Source organism: Pundamilia nyererei, unplaced genomic scaffold (assembly GCF_000239375.1).
Source record: "Pundamilia nyererei isolate P.nyererei 1_Seehausen unplaced genomic scaffold, PunNye1.0 scaffold00203, whole genome shotgun sequence".
In the NCBI taxonomy this organism is placed as follows: domain Eukaryota; kingdom Metazoa; phylum Chordata; class Actinopteri; order Cichliformes; family Cichlidae; genus Pundamilia; species Pundamilia nyererei.
The window spans coordinates 165,623-180,316 of NW_005187604.1; the positions used below are offsets into that span (position 1 = coordinate 165,623).

The 14,694-nt window shown below is 40.1% G+C and overlaps 1 protein-coding gene across 10 annotated transcripts in view; it reads left to right on the forward strand.

Annotated features, from left to right (window-relative positions):
• arvcfb (ARVCF delta catenin family member b) overlaps positions 1-14,694 on the forward strand; it is a 242,479-nt gene that overhangs the window by 145,746 nt on the left and 82,039 nt on the right. For 7 of the 10 annotated variants that reach the window (XM_005747739.1, XM_013914544.1, XM_005747742.1 and 4 more), the window contains 2 exons: positions 9,484-9,642; positions 10,383-10,403. In XM_005747739.1, the coding sequence (XP_005747796.1) occupies positions 9,484-9,642; positions 10,383-10,403 (180 nt within the window). The remainder of the gene's footprint in view (positions 1-9,483; positions 9,643-10,382; positions 10,404-14,694) is intronic. The other 3 variants (XM_005747743.1, XM_013914543.1, XM_013914545.1) reach the window with 1 other exon arrangement.

Sequence of the window (14,694 nt, forward strand, 5' to 3'; positions counted from 1 at the left end):
GGGGGAAACAGTGTGTGAAGTAAAGTGATGGCTGAGTATCATCAATATGACATCAATAAACTGAATGCACAACTTTCACTGCACACCTTGAGCAACGTCTTCAGAAAAGACTAAATCCAGGTGAAGTTTCCTTGTTGTGATTCTGTCCTGATTGAAGGAGAGCCTCTTATCTTGGTTCACTCCCTCATTTTACTCTATCTCTCCGTCCTTAGACAGCACTGAGCAGCTTATTGAACACAGATGATGAATGGGTGCGGATTGATGGCAGATAGCAGGCTGCTGCTAATTGACACCGTTGTATCGCTTAATCTCCCGCCTTAGCATTCCTACTTCTCCTTTTCTTTCCTTTTTTAGCACAGCAATCCATTATGGTTTAGATTAGTTGCTTTTTAGGTGTGGTGTGTCCCTGTGTAATCTATTGTAAAGAAATATTCTTCAGAGGCTGCTCAAGGGCTCTTGGTTATTTTATTTTACTTTTTTGGAGCATTGATTTTTTTGTGGACATTGTCGAGATGTGGAGACCTTAAGGTTTGTTCTCTGCCCGATCTACATAAAGGTTTAATGTGTAAAAAATGTTAAACATTTTTATTTAGCTAAAGATAATCTAAAATGTACATTACAGTAGAAGCACACTCTAAGCACTTCTGATGGAGTTAGCCGGTGTTATAGTCTTTTTGGTCTCTGTACTGCTTGGAAAGATGAGGTTTCATTATTCACCAAGTCCTCAGCCACACTGGACTGAGTAAAGTGCAGGTTGTACAAATCCTTGGGCCCTCTTGTGAGCCGAATCCCTGTCCGTTTGATGCTTCAGCTTCTCTGCTACCATCGGCTGAACAGAAGTGATTTAACTAGCAAATCTCTTGCAAGCTCTTTTCTCCTCATCAGAGGAGGTTCGAGCTTTTGGCAAGGCTATATTTTAGGCAAGAAGACAAAACACCTTTATTTTTTTGCCTTCTTTTCTTGGGCACAGGAACTCCAGGGCGTGCTGTACTTCTCTGGCTAAATCCAGTCCTTAACAGACAGGCTTTGCTGGGTTTATGAAAGGGTGTGTTTTGTTTTCTCTATGAGGCACTCTTAATTTCTTTATCTTTATTTTTCAGGTTTGACTCTTGCTGACACACACATACACACACCAGCATAGTCGTACTAGTGGGAACATTTTCATAATGATACCCTGCTCCAGGGACTTTTATTCGAGCTTAAAGTGTCGTCTTCCTTTGTTACTTCTCATGCTGCATTTTGGGATCATTCGATTTAGTAGCTCTCCTGTCTAACGTCGGACGTTCTACTCACCCAGTACACAACCTCAAACGTCTTCCTCCTTCCTTATCACGTTTTTCCTCACAACCCTCTGACACTTTATCATTCCCCTCTCTCCAGTCAACCATTAGCTTAAATGTGCTCTACTTCACCCTTCCTTGGCTGAAGGGTAGGGCTGGGCGATATGGCCTGAAATCCATATCGCGATATAATTTGAAGCATGTGCGTTAACGATATATATCGCGATATATTCTTTTCTTCTGTACAACGTATTTTCCACACTATAAGGTGCACTTAAAATCCTTTAATTTTCTCAAAAATCTAGAGTGTGCCTTAGCTCTGCTACCACTTCCAACATAATGAAGACAGGAAACTAAACAGCAGTGGCGTTTGCAGGGTTACTGAAGTTGGACTACCTGGTATATAATGTTGTGCTACGTGATTGCTAGCGACACAGCTATGTTAGCATAACATTAGCACAGTGAAGCTGGAGGATGAACGCCAACTTTTTTTCCACTCGATAAAAGTTAACGTGAGGGATTCTGGTGGTCAGGGACAAATGTAATCGTATCGGAGGATGCTATACACAGGCCAAACTTCAGTCAGGAGAACAACTGAGATTATTCATCCACAATACGAGGTTAGTTATTAATATACTGCAACAACATGGGAATAGAACAGCTGCCAGAGAATTCAACATTAATGAATCAATGTTACGGAAGTGGAGGAAGCGCAGTTTTTGGCTTTCCCCATATTTCAAAAGTGCTTCATCTCTTTGCTATGACTGTCGCCCGGCATAATTTGCAGATGATAATGGTTGTAGCCGCTGCGATGCTTTCGACCAAAACAGGTGCAGCTTGATGACATCATCAACATGCGCTATCGCGATAGAGCGGTATAGTCAAAATCTCTATCGTTGGCCGAATTTATATCGTTTCTATCGCCCACCCCTACTGAAGGGTATGCTTTCCTGAGGCTCCTTGACTTGGAATCAGCCTCACCTTTCCCCGGGGCCCTCAGAAAGCCTGACTGTGGCCAGACAGCTTTTAATAATTTATTTAGGGGCAGTAATGTCGAGTTCGACGCCACGTTTTAATTTATTGCATGCTGAGTGCGGGAGAAGTGAGCGAGCAACCTTGCATTAAGCTTGGATCAAGAAGCCAGTTTGTCAGCGAGCCCCTAAGGATCCCCCCGCGCTCTCCTTTCTGTCCAGTGCTCTAACAGTGTTTAAACAACTGCAGGATGGTGCTGCTTTTATTACATATTCCTGCTGTGACAGCACCTACTGTGGCTTCATCCATTGAGCCTTCAAAGAGCTAAACATCATAGGAATGCAGTTAACTTGTCCAGATTAACAGGGGGATGAAGCGGTGGAACAGGGGTAACTTCCATACAGTACTCTTGTCCTCAAAAGATAAATCAAAACCATTCATGCTGCGCCACATCCCCATAGGTTTCTGTCTTTGATGATCTTAACTGAATGACTAATTAAGTGCTGTCTTTATTTTATGAATATATAATATTATTTTCTTTATGGAGTGTTAATAAAGAGACCAATGAGCTAAGGACAGACATCTTTTATCAGAAGTGGAAGCCAGTGACTGGCACAGGATCCACAAAAGGCTGTGCACGTTCCACTGGACCTTGAATCTTCAGCAAATGATGCAGTTCTGCAAACAAAGCTTTATTTTATTACTACTGGAAGACATTGCATATTTTAAATGAGTTGTGTACACACTTGGAGAGTCTTCAAATAACTAATTTTCCATTCTGTTTTTAGCGCTGGGCACTGAGTCAGGAGGGTAATTTGCATATATAATTAAACAGAACAAGGATGCTGATTGGATGCAACTAATCAGTACTGACCTTTTTCAGAATGCCATTAGAACACTGTTCCCAGCAAAGCTGAACTTTATAGCCTGCGGTCAGTTGTTTAAAAAAATGTCTTTTCTTCAGCTCACAATGATTTTGTGTAAATAAATGTGTCTCTTTCTATGCAGCTGATAGCCTTCCCAGTCATTAACCCCAATAATGGGGCTTGGGAACCATTTTCCAAGTGTAATGATCTAACTCGGCTCAGTTCAGAGTGCTAATTGACTCTAAGTTACTGAATAGAGTGGGGCAGGTAAATGAAGGAAGCAGTTTTTATTTTTAGTGAGCTGCTGAAGGAGGTGATGCGTACCGAGACTGAGAGCCCAGGTCTTTTTTCCCCATCAGGGACCTGGAGGCTGGAGGGTTGCAGAATTAGGGGAGAGGATCCTAGACGTAAAAAGTGCAAACTTTTTGACTGATCAGCAAGAGGGAGGAGCAGATCGATGAAGGGCGTGTGGGGCTTTGAAGCCTGAGAGAACTTGTCCAATCAATGGAGTGTTTGCTTATTAGTGTCTTCAAAGATGTGAAGAAAACAAGCTGTATTCCTCCACAAAGTGTCACTTAGTCTTTCAACACAAGACAACAGGGAATAACACAAAAACTTTTCCTCTTGCTCGCCTGTTGGCCTTCGCTTCATTACTCCTGTGAGCTTTGTGTAAGTGGGCAGACAGAAATAGTCATCATTACAGCATGTGAATGAATTTGCAAATAGATTACAAGAACTTGGAAGGATGTCACTGTTGGAGATTATTTAAATTTGTCTTTAAGAGAAAGACTGAGGGGTTCAAAAAAGTAAGAAATATTTTCTGAATGGAAATATTTGCATTTTTTTAAATGTATTTATTTATTTATTTTTTTACAGAATTTGTAAATATATTTCATCAGGGTCAAAGAGAACAGGAAGTGCACACATTATTGTGGCATTTCTAACACCCTGAACAAAGTCCTTATGACCAGTACAAGCAGACTTCCTTTTTCCTCCGACATAAGAAACATTCTTTCTCCCACTACACCATCCAACTGCAAGCCTTTCCCTCTCCGCCCTCTCTATTACTTTCGATTTCCTCTCCCTCTCTTGGCTCCGTGCTGTTTTGGTTATCAGTGATTGCTTCAAATGCCTCCCTTTCCCTCTCCACCCTGAGAGCTGTAATTTTGTCACACTCCAGCGCAGCAGCGGGCCATGACAGGGCGTTGCACCTCCGACCGTTGACTTTGTATCATTTTCCATCAGCAGGAAATGCAGCACCTGACCTTGTTTCTTTGAACAAGGTCAGGTGGGTTATGCGGAACTCCATATTCACTGTCACCTGTAGCCTATAGACATGTTTTTTTTTTCTTTTTGAAATCCACAGCCTTTCAATGAAATATGAATAAAAATGGTCCTTCTGATTTTTCTTGCCTTGAAAGAAGCTTTAACTTTAAGTATCAAGAGGTGAGGAGCTTGTTGCCTATCCTGCATTGCAGTGTTGTTATCCTAATATCAATGCTAAGTTATTAAACCTCCACGCTTTGTTAGCTCTTGTTCTTACAACCAGTGCACTATAGCTGGTGCATGGTATCATAAGCATATGGTTTTTGAGCTGCCTGTCTTTTTTTTATATTCTGCTCCATGGAGCCAGACTTTTATTAAAGTTATCAGAGTGGTCTTGACCAATATTTCCTCAGGCTTTCTGAAGGTTTTTAACATTTTCCTTTGCCTACTTATTTCACAAATTTTCAGTCTTGTTCTTGTTCTTGTACCTGACCGTTTTCAGAGGATTTGTTTGTTTGTCAAGCCAATTAACACTGATCAGTGAATCATTCAAGCATCATCATTCTGCCTAACTCAAGCGATGACTCAGTATTGTGTTTACGCATAACAGACAACTTGGCAAAGAACACCAAATTGTGTCTTTAGGCACTTTGTTACTAGCAGCCTGTTGCAAAAACAGATCATTTGATCATAGTTGAATCTACGAAAATGCCAAAGATAACACAGTTAGACAGAAATAATTATTTTTGTACCAACAAGGTGATTCCCAAAGAGCTGTTATTTCTCAGCATGGTGTACAGGACTAAAGGGGAAGTGGCAGCAAAATGAACAGCAGCATATTATGTGAACTCTCAGCAAAGGTCTATCGTTTCCCCCTTTTTCCTGTCTAGAACATCACGTTTATTTAAAGACCTATGGGAAAATAAAGAGCAAAGATAGTAAAGACCACAGAAAAGGAAAGAAATGGAGAAAGAAGTAAAGATAACGCACATGCCACAATGGTGTTCGCTGTTAACTGACTTTGGGACGCAGTCCTGAAGAAACAACTTATGTTAGGACAATAACGTGGAAACCCAACTGAGTCCTTGAAGAACTTTATTAAGACCAAACTTTTGCTCTCGGACATCGACCTGGGGATACAAGACTGCTGCAAGATTTTTCTTTTGACCATGGCTACCCAAAGTTATCCAAAAAAGAAGGGAATATGCTCCACTGCGTAAACTGTGCAAGACACGAGCCCCAGCAAGGTTTCGGGTCTATGTTGACAGTCCCATTGCATATAACAGAGGAACAACAAAGGAGGATTAAAGGCCAAAAATTAAGGGCCATTCATGAGTAAACAACTTATGGAAAAGTTACGGAGTAGAGACACAAGTAACTGTTTATCAGGACAATTTAGAATCAGAAATGCCGCTCTCCAAAGCACTAGGTCACACATGGGAAGACATTTTGATAATAAATGTGGTTTAATCTAAGTATAATATGGAGCAACTTGAGAGTAGGGAAGCACACACGCAGAACCAGAGAGGATCTCTGTGCTCCCAGGAGGGGCCCTTCATTTGGAGGATTCCCTTCCCTGTTCAGAACTTCACTTTTGGAGTTTATACTATACATGTTTGCTTAGGGGAATATGACATAATTCCAGGAATATAATATAGTAAAATTAAATGTTAAAGCCCTGCAAAGCCCAATCAAAAGGAAAAGAATTGCAACCAAGATGAAAATGGAAAATGAAGTCATAATATTCTGGTAAGGGATGCGTATAAATAACATGGAACATTAAACAGTTAAACAACTGGTTTTTAGACATGCATATTACTCATCATACAAACCAGGACATGCAAGAGGTGTCGCAATATTAATCTCTAATAAAAAAAACCTTTCAACTAATTAGACAAAGAGGGGCTATATATCCTAGTAACTGGACTCATTGACCATAAACCATGTTTACAGACCACTAGGTAATGACCAAATGCTAATTAAGAAAATATTTAACATGATTACTGAAGAGACCAGAGGTACCCTTATGTATGGCAGAGACTGCTGCAGCCCTCTCTTGACTCTACTAATACAACTAAAAGAATGAATCTGAAGACATGTACAGTGAAGAAGGGTTATAAGGTTCCCAAAACATTATCTGAGATCTATGATATAAATGATTTACTGATTATAAGGAAGGTATACATAGATGGAATTTGTTATGCAAGTCAAGTGGTAGTAGAGTTGACATAAACAACTCGGTCAGTCCTGGTTGAAACACCAATGAAACTATTTAATATGTGGAGAGAATGCTCTCAGGATTCATATGGAAGCCCAGAGTGAGATACACAACACTACAGCTTCCTGCAAAGTCATTTTAAAGCTGCAGAATTGAGATATTTAATCTACTGGTGCAACCCTTCCTACAAAGCAAAATAGTAAGGTGGACATGACTCAAATAGATTTACCATTTCAAACAATAATCGGAGACAGAAAATCACATTTAGAACTGAAAGAAAACTGTGGGACAAGAACACCCCTAAATATCTGGTTTGGTTATATGAATAACTAAAATTAGGAAATCCGATGAAACAGCTACGGTGGGTAGCATATGATAAAGAATTTGCTCCAGCCCAGCAAGATAATCGCTTTAAACGATGGTCAGCCAGAGGTGTTTGGACATCAGATGCAGGGGAAATGCACAGTTTTGAAAGACTTAAGGGCAAACATGATTGGAAAGGCAAGACTACTTCCGATATTGGGGGTTAGATCCTATTTTAACAGTAACATGGAACCTAGGGATGAAAGTAATACTGGCCTAATCATCCTAATAACTGATACGTACAAATCTAAGATTACACAACTGAATAGATCTAGTTCAGGTCACGGGAGGGAATTTGCATTGGAAAAATATGATTCGAGTTTTCTTACTACTCAGAAACTAAAATGAAAGCAGAAGGTCCAATGTAAACGTGGACGTTGTTGGAGACAGTGTGGAGAACTGGTAGCTGATCACTTTCACATCTTCTGGGGTTGCCCAGCTATTCAACCATATTGGAGTGAAATTGTAGAAGTAATTACCCAGGGAGCTGGTAAGAAAGCAGTTACCAGGAAATGGCTAATGAAAGAACTCCCAGTACAGACAGAATGGAAAGAAAAAGTACAGGAAATATATAAAATGGAGAATTCACTTTTTCTGAGTGTAGAATGGATCAGTTCAGTAAATACAGGAGGTAATGGGAAAGCTATATTGTAGTTAATATGTGGAATAAGGTATTTTGACAGAAAACCTGAAGTAGATATGTATTTGCTTGTTGTTAAACCCTTTTATTGTCAATGAATGATGTAATGATGCCTTGCAAAGCTCCTTTTCATCTGATCCATCTACGGTTCACTGAAGCCTCATCTGAAACTCAGTTAAAGGGAAACAGGAAGTAAAGACCGAGGTACATCAAATTATATAATAACTAGACTGAAAATTAGTGGCATCAGGTATTTTGTAGTGTTAAATCCAAATTTGAAATTTCTGATTCAAATCAATGTCACTATGAATTGGGGAGATCAGGAGAGAGGTTTGACAGTGGTGTCTTTTGCCATTAATAAAACATGGTAGAGGCTCTGTTGTGGTTTCATGCTGTAGTTCTGTGAGTGGCTGTGGGGATCCTGTCAGAAGTGATGGAAATATGAATGTAGAAAAATACCATCAGATTTTAAATCGTCATTGGCCTCCTCAGAGCCCAGACCTCAGCATTGATGAAGCAGTGTGAGATTATCTTGACCGGGATCAGAGCTCAAGGTAGAAACAAGAAGCCTAGAGAAATATTCCTGAAGACTACTTAAAGAAATGATAAGAAAGCGAGTCTAAAAGAGTTCAATCTGTGTTGAAGAGCAAAGCTGGTCACTCCAAATATTGATTTTAAACCTGTTAGAACTGTATTAACTCTGCTTTTTCTTTCTTTTTCCTTTTTACTGTATTTCAATTTAAGTTTTCCACATTTGAAGAAATAGTTTCACCCATTTTCCTAGCAAAATATAAAGAACCAAGGAATGGCTCAAGGCTTTTGCAGAGCACTGTGACAGAGAGAGTTGGGAGAGAGGGAAAGAGTTGTCAACAGTTTTTCAGTCGAATGAAGACACCTGGCCACAGTTTAAGTCACAAACTTACCTGCCACAAGCAAGACGTGTGGAATACCTCCAATCTGCTGACAAGTTGTTGTTATCTTCCTCCGTGCTATGTTAGGTTTTGTTCTAACAATCACTGCGCTGCTGCTGACACGTGGTATAGTAAACACAGAGCAAGACCGAATCCAATCGATTGGCCTATTGTCATCGATGTCCAGTCTAGCTTTCTGAGTCACTGTCCAACCACTATCCAATTCAATTACTGAATCAGTGCATGTCTGATGTTCCCTATCCTAAATCTGCTGCTGTTACAGTGACAATAACGTGAACATTTCAAATTCAGCTACGTCCTTTTTTGAGTGAACCAGTTGTGCATTTGTGTTTTTAAACTGCTTTTTTAAATCTTTGACAGTGTATGTACATTTCCATGACCTATACACAAGCAGGGACAGACTGAATACGTTTGACACACTGAGTCACTGTCGTTGTGAAAACGGCAGTATGTTATTTTTAATTATATCCATACAATACAGTTACATTTTCATATTTCAGTCATTTTCATGAATATTTTTTTGCAGCCCTTTTTTTTCATACCGCATCATGTTTGGAAATCGTAAACACTTATTATTCATATCCGTGTATTTTAAAGCGGTTATTTTCTACACATTATTATTCACGCCATGCGCTTCACACTTTCCATCTACTTGATGTTCGAGTGTTGCATTGCAAATTGCAGGTGGCATTATATTTAATACACTTCATTTGCAATGTTCTTATTTATGCTCTGCTTCTCTCTGCTGGATTCTAATGTCATTTGTTGCTGCTGTGGCCCAATTAAAGTTTCATCTTGTCGTATGTCTAATGGATGATTACCTGGATGCTGTTCTGTTTTTCTCCACTCTATCTTAACAGCTTTTTTTATTTTTATTTTTTTTAAATCTGTCGGTTATTTCAGTTCAGTTTTTCTCAGATTCTCTTTTTTACTTCTCTCTGCACAGGAGCAGAGCCCCAGTAACGCCACATCCCTGGCCATGATGCAAGAGCCGCAGGAGGTGGTGGAGGAGACGGTCACCATTGAAGAAGACCCCGGCACCCCCACCTCCCACGTCTCAGTGGTCACCTCTGATGATGGAACCACACGGCGCACAGAAACCAAGGTAAGACGCAAAGCTGCACACACAGCATGGTCACAGTGCATAGGCAGGGGCTGATGCTGATCCTAAAAAAAAACAACTAGTGACGACATGATTAAATAGAAAGGTCAGTTATACAGGGGGCAAATTATTTGATACGCTGTTAAACTTGTGCATTTCTAGCATTTAAATGGAGCAAATTTCTGTTCATTTCTTTGCAAGTGACCAAACTTATAAATTCAGCAGGGGATCAAATCATTTTTGTCCCCCACAGATATATTAACTTAAAGGAGTGATCCAGTTAAAATTTGAAACTTTAAAATGTTTTTTAAAATAAAGCTATGACCTGTGCATAACACTGGTAAGCCATACTTTTTCTGCGTACTATCACACGAGTAGGACTCTTCAAAGCAGCGGCATTGTTTTGGCACATTGATCCCAATAACCTCATAGTAGCAAAACTCCCCAAAGTCCCTTTGATCCATTTCAGTATTGCTCAAATTATGCTTATGGATTACTGCTTGGTACCGTATCTCCACTCCCAGACTTCCATTCTTAAGAACTATAAATCCCATAATCCTACAGCCCAAAGTGGTTTCATCTCCTTCTCATGGCTTTATTTTCTTCATTTTCTTTCTTTTATTTGTTATTGTTATTATTATTATTATTATGAGCAAATTCCCCTGATGTTCTATCAGTTTTGTGCTCCTCAAAAGCTCCTTTGTTGATTCGTCCTTTACTGTGTTCTTTTGTTTTTCTGTAAGGGTATATCAGCTAACGTGAAGGTGAGTTGACTTTTGCACCAGTATAGCTTTTCCCATCACGCCGCCATTATTTGTGTGCCCATACAGGCTATAGCAGCAGCGTGCAACACAACTCTGCATCATCACAAGCTAAAAGCGACCTCTCACTTAAGCCACTGCTTGCTGCTTCCACCTCGGTTGATCTGTCCCTAGCAATACTCTCTTTTGCATAGTTTTTCTCTGTCTTTGTTTTATGTAGTGTCTCAGTATTCCTTGGTGGAATCATAAATTATAAGAAAGTCTATAATTTATAACTTTGATATACAGCTGCAAGCAAAAGCTTGACAGTCTGTGGCCTTAGCAGTAAATATGGAGGCGACATTAGAATCAGACTCTTTGAATCAGTGAGTTTGGAAAAAGGATCAATCAAAGTCGGACCTTCACAATAACGTCTGAGAAAGCAAATAATGGCACAAACACATCAGATTTGTGGGTCCTGCACAAAAACAGCAACTCATTATGCGTTCTCTCTAAAGAGTTTTGACTAATGCAGTCCATTTTCCTTAATAAATAAATGTCCAAGTCTAGTTTTTATCTATATCTAATTTTAGGACTTTTGTGAAAATCTAATGACGTTTTAGGTGATATTTATCAAGAAACACAGTGAAGTGTTCACAAACATTTTCCTAAAACTGTACGCTTTAAATTATAAGGTTGGGGAATTTTAATATCAGTGAAATTGTTTTAGGTTTCTTGAAATCAAAGTAAATTTGGTGTTTGTTTAACATGTAAACCAGGACAAAATCATTTGCTACCTTGCTGAAGATCTCAGAGCTGTGAAACCTTTTCAGGCGGTATCATTATTCTGCTAAAGCCTGAATTCATTGTTGTATTGGATTTGACCAAACAGCATCATCAGAATAATGCTGGGATTGAAAATTCAGTTTTTGCTTCTACATTTTAAGGCGTTCAGAGATAGGGTTGTATTGCAAAATCTTTGCGGGGGGATTCAGATATACGCCTTTGTGGCTACAGTCAGCTGCTGTAGCTGGAGGCTTCCAGAGCAGTGGTGAGGAGCTGTGTGGAGCTCTTACTCCTGTGACTGTGAAACTGTAATTAAAAAGCCTGGTCTAATCCCTCATCAGGGAGGACCCGTTGCCCTCCAGCCTGTTTACTGCTAGGGAATTGGCCACACAAACTCTCTCGCACGCTTTTATGCATTACAGCGCAAGACTTGTTAGGAGTAACACACACAAAACGCACGCAGTAAAACATCACACTAATCAAGGGCTTTGCTGCCGAGGACGGGGAAAGAACGAGGCTAGTTTTAAGGGCCTGCCACCCTGCTGAGAGGTGGGGTTGCCTGTTTTCTGGAAGTCACTTTGAAGGGGAATGTAGATTAAGCAGATTGCTCAGGGTGAACTTGTGGAAGGTTGTAGGTCTGTGGTGGTAAACAGATCCAGACCCAGTTGAGAATTTTACAAAGAGAATTTTGTCCTGCTCGCTTTCCTTGTCTGTCTTTTTCCTCAACTCCTCTCCTGTCTTTGACTCCCTTTTCTGAAGTGTTCCTTTACCCTATCCCTCTTTCCATTTCTCCCAGCAAGTCGGTTGTATTTATGTGCATACGTGCTCTTTTAACCCAAAGGTTTGCCATGCTTTCTAATGCTAACACACTCCTTTCCCTTTATGGTTATCCCCCACCTGACTGTTTGAAGTTGAAGCACTGGAGCTTCTCCTACATTGCTGATTTGCAGGCAAAAAAGGAAAAAAGTTTGTTCAGTTGTAAATATTTTTCTTTTAATTCAGTATTCGGGAAAATTACTTGGTTGAATAATGGGAAAGGAAGAGAAAAGTGGAGGGTTTTTCCCCCCTGATTGTCCGTTGGGAAAAAATAAAAACAGATGGGACTTGTGTTGTAGAACTGTGTGGTTGTGCAAAGAGACCGGTAAATCTCAGGTGACAAATGGAGTTAATCTTGGAAATTTCTCATTTAAGGCTGCAAAACAGCACTGAATAACCTTTCATTGGCAGATTAACTGCTGGTTCTGTTTATGCGCTCAATCAGGTCAACTCAAAAGTGAACTGGCCCGGACCCTAAACGTGCGTATGAGTTAGAACACATATACATGCCCAATTAGATCCACATTCTACCTCCTGCCCTACAATGCCATGCTTTTTTTTTTCTTTTTTCTTGGCTGCCTCCCAGCCCTCTTTTCCTGCTGGCAGACACTCTGAATAAAACACCGGTCATTTCAGTGCTAAAGTACAGTTGGACCAATAAAAGCAGCCTTCTTTCTCATTGGTCTGGATGTGAGCTAGTGTGTGTGTGTGTGGATGCAGACCACCAAACCAATAGCATTTTCATCGCCCATCATGCACTGGCAAGTCAAACTGAAGCAGCAACTGGTTATTATCTTCCGGAGGGAAAAAAAAAAGGCCTAATGGTGATTTATTCATGTCTGGCTGTTATTAAAAAAAGAAATTGTCTTTGATGAAGATGGACTGCACATTCATCAAGCTAAGCAGTTACTAGAGCAGAGTAAGAACGCTTTTCTCTCAAGATGCAGACAACTGCTGTAGCCATGTGACATGGTTTATAAGTATGGCCGAGCCCGGCACATAATTAGCTTTGAAATCTGACAAGAGTCTTAATTTTCTTTATCCTCCTAAAAGTTGATGATACACTGCAACAGTGGTGTCAGATATATTGTGAACCCCTTTTTAAAACTGGCTTCAGTGGAATGATTGCTAACGAAGCAGCTAATCAAAGGAAAATTGCCACCTTGGGACGTTCTTGAAATCGACACAGTTGTCAATAGCTCCGTGTCTGACACCCACAGGAAAAATGATTTGACTGGTGCTTCGGATACAATGTATTCAAAATTGCTGAATGGGTTTCTCAAGTCTTTGTCTATTCTCACTGCAGGAGGCTAATGAGAGATAGCAGGCTAACTCTGCGTGGGGCTACAGAAGTTGAAGCTTCCTGACAAATGCTGGATTCAGAGGAATAATTAACAATCGTGACAAAACTGAATAATAATGTCTGAGTCACGATTTCAACAGGCCTAGTGTTAAAGCCCACTTTCCCCCAAACATTTTATGCAACCATAAAATGCATGGGAAAGCAGCATGTAGCCACTGTGACGTCATCAATCGTTTAGGGAAGTTCCCTGGTGCTGAGCCATTTAACGATTGCCACCTCGGTATTTTGAAACCAGAGACAACAAGCGAGAAACTGATCTGGCTGAGAAACCGAGGGACACCACACGCTCGTATGCTCTAAAAGCCTGTTTTATCCTCCTCCTTGGCTCTAACTGGAACCATAGCTTACAGAATGAACATGATTTTGCGTTTGTGAAGACTTGAAACTAGCCATTAAGACCATAACCTCAAATAAATCAAGTGAGAGGTTTCCCCCCCATAGGCTTCTACATCTGGACTTCTTTTTTAAAAACTGCTTTTAATAAGTTAGAGAGGTACGTTTAACCTGAAGTTTCAGTGTCACAAAAAGGTAACCTATGCTTTACACATTATGTTTGAATTCTGCTATAAGTGCCATATATGGAACCATGACGCACTTAAAATGAGGTTTTTTTTATATATATACATATATCTGTTTTCTGTGTATTATTGTAGGGTCTTTACCTATATAGTATCCTATTAGAATCTTCCAGATTCCTGATCTGATTCCTGATCTGGCACCTCCACCACTCCTTTCCCCTTCCACATTTCTACCTCGTCCTTTTCCTGCTCATCTCAAGCCTCATGCACTAAACTGAAATCAGAGCTCTAACACACTAAAATAGGCATAAACACGCCTTTTCATTCTCAATTTTGTCCCAGTTACTGTCAGCAGATTAGAATTGCTACCCTCCCATCTTCGACAGTTACCAAGAGCCAGCTAAACAACAACAAGAACAGCTGGTTATAAGCTAACATTATGCTAATGTTTGACTCCAGCAATGTTAGCTCCACCTCAAAGAAAGCTTCAGTCACTCAGGCCAACAGAGAAGTTGAAATCCTTAAAAATGTTGGTGTCGCTGTCATCCATCAGAAGTGAGCTTCATTGGCTCATCGACCTGTTTCAGCCTCCTTTCACAAAGCTTTACAGCCTCCTCCAGACTGAATAGCTGTGGATGCTCCACACCCGACATTATAACATGAACAGTCATCTGACGGATTTATTTATTGCTAGGTGTTGATGTTATTAACATATAGTGTGTACAAAAAAATTTTTGATCCAAAAAATAGAAACACTCTGACCGGCCAGCTGTGGCCATTTTGGGTTTCAAACAGTTAAAAGAAAGAATATCACAGTCTCATGACGGAAAAC